This window comes from Lacerta agilis, chromosome 15 (genome assembly GCF_009819535.1).
Source record: "Lacerta agilis isolate rLacAgi1 chromosome 15, rLacAgi1.pri, whole genome shotgun sequence".
Taxonomy (NCBI): Eukaryota; Metazoa; Chordata; class Lepidosauria; order Squamata; family Lacertidae; genus Lacerta; species Lacerta agilis.
In genome coordinates, this window is record NC_046326.1 from 25849743 (window position 1) to 25869102 (window position 19360).

Below are 19360 nucleotides of genomic sequence, written 5' to 3' on the forward strand. Positions count from 1 at the left end.
TCCTTCATTCTTCCCTCACCACATCTCCTAAATCTGCTCTGGGCAAGGACAAACCCAGAACAGATCTAGGGAGTGCACAGGATGAGGTGAGGGTGGATGAGCTTCATTGCAAGAGTGGATCTCGTTCCCTGTGCATGTACTTAGCAACTTAGTCCTAAATTGGATTCTACCCTACATATCTAAAATATGGGGGGGGGGGGTTTAGTGGAAGAAGTCCATCCCTCAGCAATCGCCCTTGAGGTAACAGGGCCCATGCTGGGAATGGCATTTCCCCCACACCAGTCTGTGCTCTTGACCCCCTTTCTCCCATGAGTACTGTTGCATCAGTATACCTGAAGGAGTGTCTCCACCCCTATCGCTCAGCCCGGACACCGAGGTCCTCCTCCAAGTGTCTTCTGCTGGTTCCCTCACTGCGAGAAGCGAAGCTACAGAGAACCAGGCAGAGGGCCTTCTCGGTGGTGGCGCCCTCCCTGTGGAACGCCTTCCCTTCAGATGTCAGGGAGATAAAGAATTACAAAACTTTCAGAGGACATCTGAAGGCAGCCCTATATTGGGAGGCTTTTAATGCTTGATGTTTTTATTATGTTTTTAGATATGCTCTAAGCCGCTCAGAGTGGCTGGAGATGGGTGGGGTATAAATAGTAAAATTATTATTGACATCATCATCAATGCCAAAATGGTCATGCTCATCTTTCAGGCAAAACCACTGCAGCAATCAGGCATTGTTCAAACACTCAGAAGGGGTGGCCATTCCAGCAAAGTGCATCCAATTCTGACAGACAACGATAAAGTGCTAGGGTTTCCTTTAAAAGCATATTATTTAGTTAGCTCCAACACATCATCAGTAGGGTAAAACTAACCTGTCTCACGACGGTGTATGTATTTAGTTAGTTAGTTAGCTATTTCATAAAATTTATATACCACTTGATTGCAAAAATACCCCCTCAAAGCTGTCCTCAAAAAGATAAAACATTAAAATCAAGAAAATTACAACCCTGCTTGAAAACATGCAAAAGTTAAGACACTAAAACAGGCTGAAATTACCTCAGCTTTCTAAGCATCTGGGTAGGCTTACCTTGCAGACACAGAAATGAGTACAGTTGAAGGCATTTCCTTGATCACAACAGGCAGGGAGTTCCAAAGTGCAGGAGATGCCACATTAAATGAATCCGTACAAATGCAGAGAGGCTACTATCTGCCAATCAAAGTGGTCCAGTGGGCACATGTAGGGTAAGGTGAGCTCGTAGGTAAACTGATCCCAAGCTTTATATACTAATATTAAAAACCCTGAACTTGGCCCAGAAGCAAACTGGCAACCAGTGTAGCACAGGTGTTAAATGCCAGCAAGGCCTTACTCCCATGAGCAGCTGTGCTGCAGCAAACCTTAAGGGTGCCTTGCATGGAAAAAGTGGTCACCATGTTCAGCTTCCCCCATTACAGTGAAAGGGGGCAGAGCTTCTTTTCTCACCTGGAATACTGTGTCCAGTTCTGGGCACCACAGTTCAAGAAGGATACTGACAAGCTGGAACGTGTCCAGAGGAGGGCAACCAAAATGGTCAAAGGCCTGGAAACGATGCCTTATGAGGAACGGCTTAGGGAGCTGGGTATGTTTAGCCTGGAGAAGAGAAGGTTAAGGGGTGATATGATAGCCATGTTCAAATATATCAAAGGATGTCATATAGAGGAGGGTGAAAGGTTGTTTTCTGCTGCTCCAGAGAAGCGGACACGGGGCAAAGGATTCAAACTACAAGAAAAAAGATTCCACCTAAACATTAGGAAGAACTTCCTGACAGTAAGAGCTGTCCGACAGTGGAACTTGCTGCCAAGGAGTGTGGTGGAGTCTCCTTCTTTGGAGGTCTTTAAGCGGAGGCTTGACAGCCATCTGTCAGGAATGCTTTGATGGTGTTTCCTGCTTGGCAGGGGGTTGGACTGGATGGCCCTTGTGGTCTCTTCCAACTCTATGATTCTATGATTCTATTCTATGATTCTTTTCATACAAAGTGGCTCAGAACCCCTTTAGTACGGAGTGACATGGAGGGAGTACAGAGTGATTCATGCACAGATCTGAGTTTTTTTTTTAATGCCATAGATACAAGATTCTGTGGACAACCCTAGCACGTCCCACAACATTGCGTGAAGTCAGTAAGAAATAAAAACATTGCTAATTCGCACCATTTAAAAAAAACTTCACAATTTCATATGTGTGATCATAGCTTGTAATTAAAAAAAAATGTCAAAAAATTGATCTATGATCTGATCTCAACTGGAAAAAAAATCTCTTGACAGGGTGCAAAGTTATGCCACTGCTCCAGTGGGTGGAAGAGCAGAAGGGGAGAGGATAAAATTTGGGAGATGCAATCTGCTCCTGTTTTGCTATCCGCATGGGCTCTCTGCCTGCGAAACAAGAAGAAGTTGCTCTCTCAAAAAATCAGATGCCGCAAGATACTCAAATTGGCAACGAAAAAGAGAATGAACTTTGCCTGCTGCGCCGCGTCTTAAATTGTCAGGCTGACTATATGAGGTACCAGCAGCAAAGTCATCCCCCCGCTTCCCCCTTTTCAAGAAACTTTGCTTTATGCTAGGAGAGAAAGAGCAAGCGAGTGAGCAGGGAGATTACCAGAAGCAGTAAATGAGATACCAGGCAGAGGAACAAAAGGCTATAGCCAAACAAAACTGATCAGAAAGCATCAAAAGGGAACAAATCCTGCTAAGAGGTGGCAAAAAACGATTGCTGGAGGGGAGGGGAGAGAGGAATGCAAAAATAACAGCCCTGTGAAGTTTGGGACAGGAAGGTCTGTGCTGAAAGGCGGCTCCCTGCACCCCCTCCCTTCCTCCCTCCCTATCAGGATCTGTTATAAACACCTGCTTGCTGGGTGACCAATGCCCTCTGCAGCTCAACCCACGCCTCCCATCAAAGCACTCGAAGCTGGAGAATTCTCTGTCTTGCGGTGGTAGAGAAAATGGTTTGCATACAGAAAGTCCCAGGTTCAGTCCCTGGATTCTGGAATCTCCAGGAAGGGCTGGGAGAGACCACTGTGCCTTGAACCCTGGAGAGCTGCTGCCAGTCAGTGTGGAAATTTAGGGGGGGGGTGCCCACTGAGCAGAAGACAGGCAAGGCAACAGCAGGTGGTGCAAGAGCCAATGACAGGCAGAGCCAACTCATTCTAATTTTGCCCCCATCCTCCTGGCTGCCAAGTTCTTACAAGGGCAGTCCTGAGACTAAGGAAGAGGAAGATGGCAGGCAATGCCCAGGAAAAAAAAGAAGGGGGGGAGGGACAGGGAGGTTGGGGGGTAGCTGAGGGCAGACTGATATTTTCCCTTATGGACCAGCCTCCACTCCCTCCAAGTTCTTCATAGCCAGGACTAAGAATATTTGAAAGTCATCATTAAAAAGCCTTGTTGCTAAGCAGGCAAATTGCAGCTTCGTTAAATTATTTGCTTGGAAGTTCTTTCTTGTAACATTCGGCTAATCCAGATGGCCCATGTCTAGTTGTCTGATTCCATGGATGTAAAGAACTTTTGAAGTTCTTATCTGCATTCACTAAAGGGGAAAGACAACTAAGTGCCTTTGTACACTGTTATGGCTGAGCTGCACAGAAAGGGCACCATCCAGCTCAAGCTAAATTAAGACACAGAAGGAGCAAATCCAGACATTAAGGGAGTAGAATGCAAGGCTGGAGACCAGTTGCAGTTCTTAAAAAAAAAAAAAAGACTACGGGGCTGTATTCAACCAAGTCTCATGCAGCATAGACCCAGTGAAATGAATGAACCCAAGTTAGACATGTTCATTAATCGCACTGGGTCTTCTTTGAGTAGGGTTAGCAATGAATAGCACTCACTCTTTGCAAAAGGAGGAGATAACCCTAACTGTTCCATCCCTAAATAATGGTGTACAGTATTGTCTTTTAGATCCTGCACCCATGACCTGAACTGGTCAGAGTTAAGGCCAGTTTTCACCAAACCTGCTTGTCTTTCAAAGGGTATGAGGAAGGATCACAAGCAGTTGCCACACAGAGTCAGGCCACTGGTCGATCTAGCTCATTATTGTCTAGATCTGGGATGGATAAAAGGTAAATCAGGATCTTGTGGTCGACCACTGGGTGACTCTTGTATATCCACAAGAGATCCTGCCTCTGTATTGCTTATCAAACATCAGCAGTAGCTACCACACACACACGTTTGCTGGGAAAGAAAATTACTTTAAAAGAGAAAGCATTCTCGCTACTTCTGCAAAAGGGGGTTTGTGTATGAAAGGACTTGCAAGAGCTTAGTTGTGATACTAATCATGAATTCCTGGGCCCAAGGCCCTCTTAATTCTTATGGGTATGTCCACCTGGCTGAGAAATTATTTTGTAGCTGACTGCTGGGTGTTATTGTTCTAGGGGAGGAAAACATGAAGAAATTCATGGAAGCCTGAAATCTGCCCAACCCTGGTTTTAAATTGACTGACAGAAGGTCTCCAGACAGGGGTCTTTTCCCCACCTGCAGAGGTCAGGGATTGAGATGGGGATTTTTCTGCATGTGTTCTGCCGCTAAGCTACACCATTTCCTAGAATGTCTGCATTTCCCAGATGCTCATCCAAGATTACTGAAAGAGAGCATCAAGGATAGCAAGCAAGCTCCCTTGAAAGACAGGTTGCCTACTGCTAAGCCTTCCTTTGCTGTAAGGTACCAAAGAGACCCAATAGGCGCAGTGAATTCTCCGTGTCATCAAGAGTGTGCAGGCTCAAAGGACCCCCGCTACACAGGACATATGGATTGTCCGGAATCAAAGGACAAAGCCATAGGAGAAACGAGATGGCTGAAGTCATCTTTGTACTCCCTACCCTCTTTCAAAAATATATAGACAAAGGGATTCAAAGGGACTTAAATGAGCCCATACCTTTTTGAAGGAGGATGGGTCAGTTCTGAAGTGGCATAAATTTCTTGGGCAATGTTTCACAGGCTGCGTTTGAAGAGGAAAGACTGTCAGAACACAAAAAGGTGATCACAAAGTAATGGCAAATGTCTAAAACCAGTTCAACTTTTGGAGGTATCTGCGGCATATACCATACTTTTCCATGTATAAGACTATGTTTTTTTCTTTAAAAATCATGCTAAAAAGTGGGGGTCGTCTTATACATGGATAGAGCATAGGGTGGAGGTTTGATTGGTTGCTGCCGTGACCGCCAGCTACTATTGTGAGTGTTATTTGTTGCTGCATCAATGGTTGGTGTTGATTGGCTGACGCTGCAGCAGTTGGGCGGGCGAATGGCAGCTTCTGTCGGCAATGGGACAGACGGGAGGTGAATTTTGCGACATGTGCTGATGAGCGATTTTCAGCAATCTCCCCTTTAAAAAAGCTCAATAATCCTGGGTAATCCCCCTCCCAAAAGCTCAACCACTCTGTGCCATCTCCCCCCATTTTCTTAAATTTGAGTCTCCCCCCCAAAAAAAGGGGGCGTCTTATACATGGGGGCATTTTATACATGGAAAAGTACAGTATATGTACCATAAGCCAGCTACCCAACTACCATCAGCGTAGCTCAGAATTTAGAACCCCTGAACTTCATCTGGGGGCTGTCCTGTGGAGTGTGCCTCCTTTGTGGCTGGATGGGGCACAGCATTTGCAGTGGCATAGAAACCACTGGGAAGAATTCCCACAAAAAAATAAGTTGACAAATGATGGCAGGTAATGAACAAGGACTCTGGTGTACCCCAAAATGGCCTAATGGCATTAAGGGTGCAGGGAAGGAGAGGAAAGCTGAAGTTAGTGCAAAACTTGATATAATACATTATTGTATTTTAGCTTTCTGTTGGAAGCCGCCCAGAGTGGCTGGGGAGGGGTATAAATAAATTAATAATAATAATAATAATAATAATAATAATAATAATAATAATAAGCCACCAAACTAATATGGAGAATGAGGTTGCAATTGTATGGGTAGTTCTACTCCGGATGTCTTGAACATTAAACTCCCTGCTTGTAAAAAGCCAGCACATCAAGGAGGAAAAAGGGAGAAGCTACCCTAAACCTTTCTCCTAGATGTGCTGGCTTTCAGCCTGCAGTGAGCTTTTTACACAAGTGAACATTCAAGAAAGTAACTGCACTGTGATAGTACAGTACAAACCAGAAGACATTTTGGCTGAGAAAAATTGTGATTTGCCCACCACATCCTCACCCCCTAGAAAAAGACCAACTTATATAAGTATTTGTTATCGGAGTCACTCACTTTTCCTACAGTGCCCCAGAATCACACTAGATCAGGGCAGTTTTGGAAAATGCCAAATGATGGCAGGCAGGCAACACTGCTGTGACTTGCAGTGGTGGGTAGATGACACTTATGGGGTTGGGGACACTGCTAGTGTTAAGCCCCACTCCACAGAAACTGCTGGAGAAGCTCTCTTCTCCATGGAGAAATTCAGCAAAACAGCTGCTGTCCCCCCAACCCAGTTTCCCTGCCAGAATTTCAAGAAGCCATTTGTGCACATAACTCCAGTCCAAACATCTATCGTCTCATGGTGATGGGGGTGAGTTTGGGTTGCCAGGCTGAGAAACTAAAAAGAAAGAAAGAAAGAAAGAAAGAAAGAAAGAAAGAAAGAAAGAAAGAAAGAAAGAAAGAAAGAAAGTGGGAGGGCTGCAGCTCATTAGTAAAGCTTCTGCTTGACAGGCTATCCCTTGCCTCTGAGTGCCAGTTCCTGGGAATCAACAGCAGGCAGAATGCTGTTGCTCTTGAGTCCTGCCTGGGAATTTTCCATAAGCATCTAGTTGCCTACTACATATAATCCCCAGCATCTTCAAGAAGGCGTGGGGATGTCCTAATTCTGAAACCCTGGAGTGCTACTGCCAGGCAGCATAGACAAAACCAAGTTGCTTGAACCAATGTTATGATTCAGTACTAGGCAGATTCCTGCGCTCCCAAGTGGGGATAAGTGTGCACACATGAACTTTTAGATACATGGAAGTGAAATACTAAAATAAGCACCTGTCTTTATAAACCACATGGGAAGCTGCCTTATAGTCAGTCAGACCATTGGGTCCATCTACCTCAGTATTGTTAACACTAGCTAGCACCAGGAATCAAACCTGCAACCTTCTGCATGGAAAGCAGCTGCCCTAGCACCAAGCTATGGCCCTTCCACTTGGTGGGGGAATGTCCAAAGCCCCTTTCAACTACTATGCAAGACCAATGTATTGTGTGGAATTCTTGCAACAGCTTTCCCAGGGAACAAGTCCCAGGCAGGACTCAAGAGCAACAGCTCTGTGATTCAAGAAACCTTTCTGGCACAGGAAAAAGCTCCAATTCAACACAAGGCAGACACTTTCTGACCACCAAGGATCATACCCCAGATGATCTGCAGAAACGCAACACCTTTCTTCTAAAAGCCCAAGCCTCTCGTGGAAAGAACAGCTTGTGCCGGCATCTCCAGATGGTTGTGCAGAAACAAACATAAACTGACATCTTTGCAAGGCAGAAACATGGGTCCGTCCGTTTGTCCTCCCCCTCCCCCCACCCCCACCAATGAAATGCACAGACATGCCCAAGCTCTGTGCACATCTGCCTTGCTGCTCCCCACACCCAGCAGCTAGCCCATCCCCGTGGAGTTGCCTCATCTGCATCACCCTGCTTTCCTTGAACCCACTTCTCTCCCCACTAGCACCCTTCTATTCCGGGGGTCTCTGTCTGGCTCCAGACAGAAGTGAATTAAGTCTCCGTCAAGTCTATTGACCTCAGCTGGAGGGGTCAGGGAGGATTACGAGGAAAGTATTTAATCAAGTTTATGGAAAGGCCTCAGCTGGCGGAAGGAGGATGAAAGCCTCTTGGAGGGACAGAGAAGCAGCAAGGGACATCTCTCAAGCCAACCCTTGATCCCCTACCAAGCCTAGCTTTTGCAGCCCATTTAAGCAACTAGAGAGACAGTACTGTTTGCAAGTCCAGCCAAATATGACAGGGTGTCTGGGGGTGTTTCATATCTCAGAGGCCAACCGACCAGTATTTAGGGTGTCGCCACCAGCTGCTGAAGTGGACATGGCGTCTTTAGCAGCTGTGTCCGAGAGAGGATTTAGGTGGGTATACCTTGCATGACACAGCCGTGGCTGCCCAAACTCCCCTCTTTGACCACACTATTAAAGATGCAGGAGGCTCTTCAGCATCTGGTGGCTGAACAAGAGGGGGGGTAGAGAGAGGGGGGAGCACTCTCTGTAGTACATGCCTTTCATTCTACACCTCAGAAGCCCCCCCCCCCTCCCATCTTCCTTAAAAGCAGAAGGGAGTGCGATGGAACACACGTTGCTAAAGGGGAGATGCTACTCAGCAAGCACAAACTCGCACCATCTTAACAGTATTGGAGAGAAATCAAAGCCAAAACAAGGAGACTCTAAAAGGGAAATCAACAGCAGCTGGAGAAGGCTTGGCTCCCTCACAAGAACACTTCCTCAACCCTCTTCCTGGATCCATCCTTCTCACCGTAGCTTTGGCAACCCAATAAAACAGAAAAGAAGTTTCTCTTATTACGGTGTCCCTGACTGCTCAGCAACACCCCCCCCCCATAAAAGCTTGCACAGCCTACTATTGAAGTTATTTGTCCCCCTCTCTTTTACCCACCCCTAATATCCACCATTTGCTTTACACAGAACGACGGCAGCTTTTGCGCAGGTTTTTGGAAGGAAAGGCAGCGACCCAGAAGGAAAGGAAGCAGTTTGGGGGATATAATTCTGGCCATTTCTCAGCCCTTGCTTTCCCCGTCTCCCTCCCCCACCAACCCTTTCCACTCCCACTTAGTAACCGCAGAAGTTTGTCCGCTGAAGTTTCTCATCCCTTCCGCCTCTTAAAGAAGATCCCATCCAGAAGAGGAGGAAGAAGACCAATGGGCGTCTCGAGAGCTTGCTCAAATTGACAACTCGATCACATGCCTTTTTTAAACATTTGTTTGCATCGTACCGGCGCTGATCTCTATCGGAGAAACGCGGCGGGGGTAGGGGTGGAGGGGAGGTTCGGGGAACGGGAGAGTAAGAGAGAGAGCCTCGCACGCTCCGGAATCACGACTAATCCAAACGCACAAGCAAATTAAGCCATCAACACACAAGCCACAAATTGCGCACCCGGCGCGGCTCCGCCAGCAGCTGCGAGAGAACCGGATCGATAATCTATTTTGCAAAACCGGGAAGGGGGGGGTGAAGAAAATAAGAAGAAAAAGGAGGGGGTGGTCTTCTAAACCTCTCTGCTTCTTCTCCCTTGCAGCAGAAGGAAGCCAGCCAAGGGGAGGCGAGAACCAGAATTCGAACCCGCGCTGCAAAAATCTGGAGGAGTCTCCTTACCTTGGAAGAAGAACAGCGAGGCCATCCCGGCCAAGACCGCCCAAAAGAGAGGGGTGTGCATTTTCGCCAGAAGTCCAGTCATGCTCGGGGACCGAGGTTTTGTAAGAGCTATCGCGCTCCGGGCTTGCCGATTTCAGCTGGTTCTTTTCCCCCCCTCTCCTGTCCGATCCCCTCTTGAGCTTGCAGAGACAGACAGACAAGAGCTTGCTTCTGCGACGACGATTATTACGAACGGAATGGAGAGGCGCAGGGGAGAGAAAGCCACACAATCCAGCGCCTGCCTGCTTGCTTGCTTGCAGCCCAAAGCGGAGCGAGAGCGAGACTCCTTCCCAATAATTATCTCCACTCGTGGTCTGGCACCGAGACCCGCTCCAAGATAGGGGATTGCGGACAGCCCTCCTACGCGGCGCACTCATTGGTTCGCATCCAGGGATTGACAAAGCGGCAGCCCCGCAACCTCGCGCGCCGCTGCCAGGAGTGTTAAAGAGCCCACGAGGCGCGCGCGCGGGGTGCGGGGACTGGGCGTTTGATTTAGAGCGGCGGCGGCAGCAGCAGCCGGAGTGACTCCGGATTAAGGAGACTCCGGAATGGTCTCCAGACAGATTTGATTTTTGGATTTGATTTATTTATTGCAAGTCTGTAACTCTTATTCTCCATGTTTTGGATTTGATTGATTTATTGCAAGACTGTAACTCTTATTCTCCATACAATGCATGGGATCAGTCCTGGCTGGCTCCCAACTTGCTTTGGGTTCCAGTCATACACTAAGTGGAGAGGGTGGTAGCTCAGTGGCAAGCATCTGCTTTGAGTGCAGAAGGTCCTTGGTATCTTCTGGAAGGCCTGGGAATGCCCCACCCGTCTGAAACCGTGGTGAGCAGCTGCCTGCCCGTGTAGACAATACTGAACTAGACGGGCCATGGTCCTGACTTCCTATAATTGCCTGTGGCTCCTGCTTTTTTTAATCTATCACTGCTGGTGTAAACGATCACCCTAATTTCATATTCACTCTGCCTGAATTGCCATTAGCCATAATATATTTTTAAGCATTGTTTTGGCCTCTGGCCTCATTGCTTTCCAACCCCTTACCACCATATATTAATCTATATCTTGAAACTGAGGGTTGCATTCCATGCATCTGATGAAGTGGGCCCAACTTGTCCACAAATGCAAAAAGAGGGAATGTTAGCAGGTGTTACTTGTCTCCTTAAAAACTGGTTTGTTTATATGTAATGCTCAAAGCAACCCCAGGTTTCAAAAGCAGATAGACTTCCTTTGGAGTCAACACAAATAGAACCAGGCTGTACAGCTGCTGGCTTTTGCAGACATTAATCAGGTGAAGCTTCCACCATCCTTTTGTCTCCTAGTCAAAGCTCTCTTAAAGACACAGCAGTGGGGCCATTTCTTTTTAATTTTAATTTTTTAAGGCTGCAAGACACCCTGATTTAGGATAAACCATGCTGCAGTCAAGGGGCATTAAAGAGAGTGGCCACCTGATTATATAATTTTAAAACACATTTGTATATTTTAATCTAAACTTGATTGTTTTTTAAACAAAACTGCAGTAATCAACAAATTACCGCACAGATGCCAAGTTTTTTTTAAGAAAAACCCTCCTACCTTAACCACCATAGCCATCAAGCTACCCAGTGCAAAACAAAATAGTTGAGTCTTGCAAACCCTCTAGCAGGAACAACTCACCTTTAACCCTCCAGCTGTTAATGGGCTACAACTCCCATCGCTCCTAAACATTGGCCATGCTAGTTGATGGGACTGATGGGAGTTGGAGTCCCACAACAATACCTGGGGAGGGGAAACCCCTGCCCTCTGTTATGCACAAGGAACACATGATTTCTGAATGTAAGGCGCAGTAACATTGCTTGTGGGGGTACAGAGGTGGTTGCCCCGGGCTCAAAATTGTTAGAGGCGGGGAGGGGGGGATTAAATATCCAGCACGCTTTTAAAATCAAGCATCTCCCACCATCTCATCAAGGTGCTTTCCAGAGTGGCTGGGTGCTTGTTACACCTGCCTGCTAAAAAAAATATAGTATATGAAATTTCTGCATCTGCCCAGCTATTACTAGTGCACAAGCCCCAACCTGTTTTTTTGCATCTGGCCATCCAAGCACCAAGAATTAATACAAGGCTAAGACAGCTGACCATGGGGGAGAGACGGTTTCTGTGAGCCACAGTAGTATTCATCATATGCTATTTTAGCACTTTCCCTGTCACTACGGTTTATTTATTCTGGTCATTTATAAAACACTAATCATATGAAATATCATAGCAGCCTACAGGTAAAAATTCAATAAAACAGAGCAAACACGGTTTCCATTAAAAACATCAAAATGCTGTCCTCGCCATACAGGCAATGAGAGGTTCACCTATCTGGAAAAACCTGTAAGAAACGAAAGCTTTTAAGCATCCGAGAATACTTACAGACTGTCAGAGCCTGTAATCTCAGATGGTAATGTGCTTCACGAGGCTGGTGCTATTGCTCTAAAGGGCCTGGACCAGGTTGCAGGAGAATGAGTCTGTAGTGAATGGAATACAAAAAAGCTCTGCAGCCGACCACAGAAATCAGGCATCCCTTCCATTTCAAGAGTCGCTACCTGATGAATATCTGGCTGAGATGCAGCTGCTATGGACACAGAAGAGAAGTCGTGCTATGTGGGGGGGAGGGGACACCCTAACCCATCTCATGACTTAGCTCAGGACTGGGAAATTTGTGGTCTCCTATCATCCCTGGTCACTGGTCATGCTGGCTGAGGTTGATTGGAGAGTGAGTCCAACCACATTTGGAGAGCTGCAGGTTCCCCAGCCCTGGTTTAGTTCAAGAGGAAAGTCTCTTTCGGGTGGGGGGGCAGAATAGATAGAAAGATGGTGTTGTGGGAATACAGGAAGCTGCCTTATAGCAAGACAGATCATTGGTCCATCTAGCTCAAGACTGGCAGCTGTTTTCTAAGGTTTCAGAATGGCACGCTCCCAGCCCTACAGGGGAGTGAATTTAGGAAAATCTGCAATCAAATTGGATGCTCTCCCACTAAAGTAAAAACCCTCCTCCTTCATAGAACCATAGAACTGTAGAGCTGGAAGGGGCCCTAAGAATCAGAGAATATGCAGCTGTCCCATATGGGCATCAAATGTGCAACCGTGCCATTATCAGCACCATGCACTAACCAACTGAGCTATGCAGGCATGGTGCTGCTGGTGTAGATTGTCCTCAGTGATGTGTGATCCATCAGCTGAAGACCAACAGCATTTTGGACCAGGGTCCTGACTCCGTCCCCTCACCGCTAAGCTTAGTGCACTGCCAACTTTGGCGAGCGCTAAAACAACCGTGGTACAAGCACCATGGGAACCGAGCAATTTCCCGTTATCTGCAGGTTTAAAACCAGCAAAGTCCTATCATGTAAACAATACACCTAGGAAAGCTAAAATCAGCCGGCAAGTGTATGTAGTTCCTCCTGTATCAGATGGGGAGAGCAAGGCTCGCTAAAGGAATATGAATGAACAGAAGGCATAAGATAACAGGGGATTGCTTTATTTTGTGCCCTCTTGCCTAGATCTGCTGCTCCTCTGCAACATATAAATGACATCCATTTGGGAACCTAATAAGATAGGAGAAAGGGCTATCGTTCCTTCCCGAAATTTAGCACTCAAGAGATCAAGAACAGCTTGTGATATCCTCAGTCACTGCTTCTGCATGATGCCCAAATGGAGAGATATAGGTGTTGGGTCAGTTTATATAGTCAGCAGGAGCTTGTGGCTGTTTGTTTTCTGGACTGTATCATTTTATCCTGTCTCAGGCATGCCCAAGACAGGATAGGTTCCACAGCAGAGTTGAGAAGCAGTCCAAAGCCGGGGCAAATAGTGCTGGCAGGTGCAAAAGCAGTCCAAACCTTGCTCAGCAGACATCTCAAGACAAACACAAGACTGAGTTGGCGGAAGAAAGAGCTGGCCAAACCCCACCCAGTGTTCAGCTGCAGCTCCTTAGAGGCTTCTGGAAGATGTCCTTCTCACAGGGTGCACTTTACTCATGGGGAATCCTTTTTCTACTTACTTTGCCAAACCTTTATTAGCCAGTACAAGTATAGGCTATCATAAAACATCCAGATCTATAATTTAATATATATACACAAATAAATAGCCATGTAAAATATGTGATAACGAGGATTTCCATTGGAATTTCTTCCTGCTAAATGGTGCCGTTCGCCACTCGTAAGAGATACTGTTGACAAAAACCTCAGACACCTTTGCAGTTACTTCTGGGTAAATGTCAAGACAGATAGAATCTGATATTTTCATTGTGTCATTGCCTGCAAAAAGGCACACCTTCCGAGCGTGAGGGTCCTGGCCTGCCTCTTAAGGCACCGTTATGCCCAGTGGCTCAGGGGTTGTTGTGACTCCTCAAGAGGACGAGCTCCCCTCTTCCACTGAGGGACCCCAGATAGCCTCCCCTAAGTGCCCTGGCTTATCCTTGATAATTGGCATGGACCGCTCCTGGACGCCACTGGTTTGGGGGGGGGGGCTCCAGATCCTCCTTGCAGGAGGGATCCTCTAGCGGGGGCATGGCACACTTGGGAATGCAAGTAGGAGGCTTGTATTTGTGAATACACCCCCATGAAAAAGCATGTGACGGACCCAAAGCCCAAAATAGTAGGAGGGGGATTCTCAAGCACCTGGCAGGATGGTCTGGATTAAATTTAATGGTTGTGTAAGTCTGAAGTACTTGACTGTGTTTTGATTAGAGCCAATTTGCTTTTTTTAAAAAAATACCCGCCATGTCCTGCAAAATTCAACAATTTATTTATTTTTATGCTGCCTTTTCAAAGTTCAAACGATGTGCAAAGTTGGCTGACAACCTATAAAAATTACATAACTGCAAACATAACAAAACTAGTCATAAACAATAAACAAAACATAAAAAGTATGCAACCAAATTGAAAAATTTCCACATAAATCATAAGATCCATATGTAAAATTAACATCAATTACAGCAACAACATCCACCCTCCAACAAAAACCCCTCAACAGCACCCAGCTCTGCCTGCCTGTTCATTTACATTGTCTTCCCTTGCTCTCAATTGGATTCACTTTCCCTCAGTGATGTCACCACATAGGCAGATCTGATTGGCTATGTAGCATTGTAACCTCATACCCTTGACTGTATGATCCCTGGTTGGCCGGGACCAAACCGTGACTAACTCTGAGAAGCATTTCATATATTTTTATTTGCCCTCATTTCCCCATTTTTTAAAATTATCATCATCATCATCATCATCATCATCATCATCAGGCAGTGGAATTGGAAGTGTTCCCCACTTCCCCAAGTGATTAGTAGTTCAGGAGCGGTGCTGCAGGGTTTAATTTCTTTAGGATGTGATCACTTGAGAGCGAACTGTGGTGTCTTTGTAATATTTCTTTTATTTGAGTGCATACATGCAAAACACAATGAAAACAAATAACAGGCAGAACAATCAAAGCACAATTGCTAATTCTGCTTCAGATCCCCCAAAGCAACAATATGGTCCCCCACAGACTCTTCAGTCTGTTTCCTATCCAGCAAATCTAGTGAAGCACTCAGCAAATTCTGCCTCTGTGTTCAAATCCAAGGCTACAAATGTTCTCTCTGTTCACTCCCAAATATGATGGGTGTCACATCCTCAGGGCAGGATAGAGATTTTTGCATGTTAAAGACCATGTGCATCATTTCTTATGCTTGTCTAACCAGGAGTAACTCTCGCTTTCTGCAGTTGGACTTACTCCCAAATAAATATGATTTAAAACTCCCTTTGTTACATTTATCCAGTGATGGAGAAAGAGGGGGTGGGGGAAGCGTATCGCCCCGGGCACCACGAACATGGCGGGGTGCCATCCTGGCTCCCCCCGCGCGCTGGGTGCCATGCCCCCAGGACGCGCGCCACGCCCTTGCGGGTGGTGTGCCACATCCCCGGGATGCGCGCCACACCCCTGCCTGCTCTCAGCTCCTGCATCCATCCATAAATTTGTCCACCAAAATGGAGGCTTACATCCATATGTGTTGGGACTGCCTACGTACTGATCCATTTTGGAAGAAGGTTTTTGAAGAAACCAGTGCAATAACAAATCAGTAGATTACACCAACAGCTCATGAGAAGAGAAGACTCCCTGGAAAAGACCCTGATATTGGGAAAGATGGAGGGCACAAGGAGAAGGGGACGGCAGAGGATGAGATGGTTGGACAGTGTTCTCGAAGCGACTGACATGAGTTTGGCCAAACTGCGGGAGGCAGTGGAGGATAGGGGTGCCTGGCGTGCTCTGGTCCATGGGGTCATGAAGAGTCAGACACGACTGAACAACAACAAAGATTACACCAAAGCCCCCAAAATGCCACTATTTTTCCATGTTGAGTGAAGAAAACCTTGGTCACTGACCTTTTTTGGGAACCATTTCCAAGATGGCGCCGAGGTAAGACGCGTTTATCGGTGCTCCTCGGACTTCTTTTAATCTTCAAATTTTTATCTTAATTTGACTCTCTGGATGTAAATTCTACTTACCGGAAAAGACTCTAAAGACTTTGAAGTACTTTTATATATTCTTTGAAGCACTTTGAAGCACTTTTAAAAATTCCTCCCTGCTCCTTGGGACAGTAATTGCTGAGAGCGTTGGCTCGGCTCCAGCCTGATCCCAGTCATTCTTATCAACCGGCCGGTCAAGATTGCTAGAGAGGGGGAGAACGCCACTGCCTTAGCTGAAGAGTGACGAGACAATTTATGTTGGGAGTTGCAACGCTGATTTTAAGCCTTGACTGTATTCAGCCTGCCAAGCTTGAGGCTGGTGACGGTCGTGGCAGAGGGCAAGAAGTGAATTAGTAAGAGCTACACTTCGTCTGCTGGCGTTGGACAAAGTTTTACTGCGACTGAGACTCCCAGCTGAAAAGGCTGTTCGGGGGTAAGGGAAATTGCCTGGATGAAAACCCCTCTGCAGCATCTTCACACCCTGTTTTCGGTATTATGAAGTTGGGCTTTTATCTCTCTTCTCGTCTTTCTTGTCCTTCTGGCTTTCCTCCCACTTCATTATGACGCCTACTAGTAACGCAGCAGAGACCCAGAGGAAGCAGTCTCAGCACCAGCTCCTAAACAAGCTAAATTGGAGGACTCTTTTAGTAAACTGACCTTCATGGTGCCAATAAAAAACAGATTTTCTCCCCTTAAAGATGTCTGCGATAACGAGGTGGTTACTCTAGCGGAGGATTTGAATACTCCACAGACTATAAATGTAAATGGAAAAGCTACAGGGGATGGACCCCCCCTGGCGTCAGGTCCAGAAATTGAACGGGGGGATTGTACTAGTTGGGAACAGCTCCATCTAATAATCAGAACTCTTCACTGTATTTTTGAAAGACTCGATGGACTATCCTCACAATTCTGCAAACTTCAACAAAGAATTGTTCTCCCTCCGCCGAAGGCAGCCCAATCTGTGGCAATAGGTGATCCAGGCAGACAGCGTTACCCCCCTTCGAGTAACAAAGAACTGGATAAGTTTAGGTTTCAACTTAATCCTCTATTGTCCCACCAATCGCTGATTCTGCAACCAAGGAAATTATGCCTCACTATCTGGGATGGGTCTCCGCGGTGGGGTACCTTGCGTGGTGTTAAAGAGCATCTAAGCAAACTTCTAAACATTGTGTCATCACAAGTCGACCTTATTGCAGTGCTACCACTGAATTATCAGCGCAGGCACCAGAAAGTAATGCTCGCTTTTTATTCCTCAAGGATTCCCTCTATCTCCATCAGGCGGAAAGCATTCCTGGCAAGTTGCGGCATTATACCAACAAGAGTTTTCACCGATTCCAAGACAAAACCACTCCTAATCGATAGATCACCCGATAAGACACCCTCATCTATTATCCCAGATACAATCCGGGACCCTGAGCCACCTACCTTAGACACGTATGTCCCGCAACAATCCATGTCCCATGCTCCCACCGTAGTAGCAAAGGATCATAGCTGTGAGGACAACCACTGGACACCCCCAGAGGAAAGATGTCTTATCGCCTCTTTTGGTGAGCTACCAACAACTGAACAACAGGGAATAATCTGTAGGCTGGACTCACTTAAACAACAGCTCTTGCACATCCTCCATACTAAATCGTTCATGAACATCAATCACCCCAATTCAGCAGAACCGTGCTCTATGGAAATGGATGAGTTAATCCCTCAAAGCCCTATGCCAAAGTGTGCGACACCCTTGCTGGGTGCCAGGGCCTCTCTCCAGGAAACAGATCCCCGCTCCATACCTCAAGTTGGACATCTATCTCCACCACTAATAGATCTACATTCATCCCTCTTGGATAACGAGCCGAAGAATGATGCTCAAAATCCTACCTCTCCTAATAAATCATTGCCATCCTACTCCTCTATGCCGGAACTGGAGTCCTCCCACTCTACCGACATACAAAGAGCGGATGCATTAGTGAATTCTCCTTGCTTAGCCCCAGAGGCAGTTCCAGATCTACAGTCTCCTCTGACACCGAGACAAACACAGGAGGATGCTGTCCCAGTGCTGAGAGTTAACACCGTGCTGCAGGACATTGAAGATCCTGCAGGACATATAAACCAGATCATCTCAACCTCATCTGGTTGGCCTACTAGGGGGCCTGCCTCTGCCGTCCCTGTGAGAACTGATACACAATCCCTTAAAGACCGACGGCTCCACTTGGAGGCCATCCACACATCGTCCCCTAACATCATGGAGGCGTGTGACCTGTCTGTATTAGAAACTCCACCCAATAGAGGGAATGTCCAGCTGCGTCAGCCTGTCTATCCCTCCTTGAACTCTATGCCAGTGCGGCCCCCACTTGAGCCACTCCTACAAAGTAAAATAACTGATTTCTTCGCGGGGTCCTCTCAGCCTCCTAAGGACACTACCTTTCCCCCTAAATGACAGTCAACTGGTGAGCATAGAAACTGTCCGCTATTGGTTCTTTGTTGGAACATTGCCGGTTGGCGTGGGAAAAAATCTGACCCCGAATTTTTGGCATACATTAACTTGTTTCACATCATCCTATTACAAGAAACCTGGGAGGAGGAGGAAATTGTTATAAATGGTTTCGACCTCCTAACACTCCGTGCTAGCCCCTCCTTGAAAGGTGGTCGCCCCAAAGGTGGTCTCGTAATTGGTGTTTCACTCAAGCTACATACCAAACTCTCTTTTGTGCAGGCTTGCCCCCCTTATGTTCTTTCTGGGCTGATAACGGGGGAAAAGATCTCACTTTTAATATCCAATGTCTACCTCCCCCCAGGAGGGCGGCGCCCTGAACTTTGCTCTAGATGGGACTCCTTAGAAGACCATCTTCTTTCTTGTTACATTAAATGCCCAAATATCCCTTCTATAATCGGTGGAGACTTTAATGCCCGTACCGCTGCCAATTGGGACTCATTGACTAAAACCAAATGGTGGACTACCCCCTGTTTTGACAACTACGAATGGGAGCATGTTGCAACAAGAATCTCTAAGGATTCCAGAGTAAATGAGGCAGGAGTTATCTTCTATCTAATGGCCATCCGCCTGAATTTAGTTTTTTTGAATGGTAGATACCCCCCTGATATACCGGGGGAGTTTACTCATCTTGGCACAAAATCTAATAGCGTCCTTGACTACCTGTTGGTTTCCAGGGATTTAGCTAAGAGTGTCCTTTCCTTTAAGGTCGATAATGTGCAAATTAGTGACCACCTTCCCCTAACGGCCACGCTTTCTCTAGTTTGGCAAGGGGTTGACCATAGACACTTCCCCCTCATGGAAATTAATGCCGCATCTAAATTAAGAGGGATTAAATGGTCAGAGGTTCTTGCCCTAAAGTATAAAGAATTTTTTCAGAAAGAAATCCAAGATCATCCAATTGTTTCAATTTCCGACTCATGTGAACCCAGTGCAGTTCTGAATCTCTTTAGCCACCTTACAGCAAACTTTACTGCTTTTTTTACATCGCCTTCTCAAACAGTTACACGAGCCCAATATAACTCAGGAGCTCCCTGGTATAATTCTGTATGTAAACAAGCCAAACTCCAACTGCGCTCATTA

At 46.5% G+C, this 19360-nt stretch overlaps 1 protein-coding gene across 1 annotated transcript in view; it reads right to left on the reverse strand.

The window, feature by feature from the left end:
* Positions 1 to 9465, reverse strand: part of NTM (neurotrimin) — an 816980-nt gene extending 807515 nt beyond the window's left edge. Inside the window, exon 1 of the mRNA XM_033171377.1 lies at positions 9299 to 9465. Coding sequence (XP_033027268.1) covers positions 9299 to 9380 — 82 coding nt within the window. The 5' untranslated portion in view covers positions 9381 to 9465. The remainder of the gene's footprint in view (positions 1 to 9298) is intronic.
* Between the last annotated feature and the right edge of the window lie 9895 nt (positions 9466 to 19360).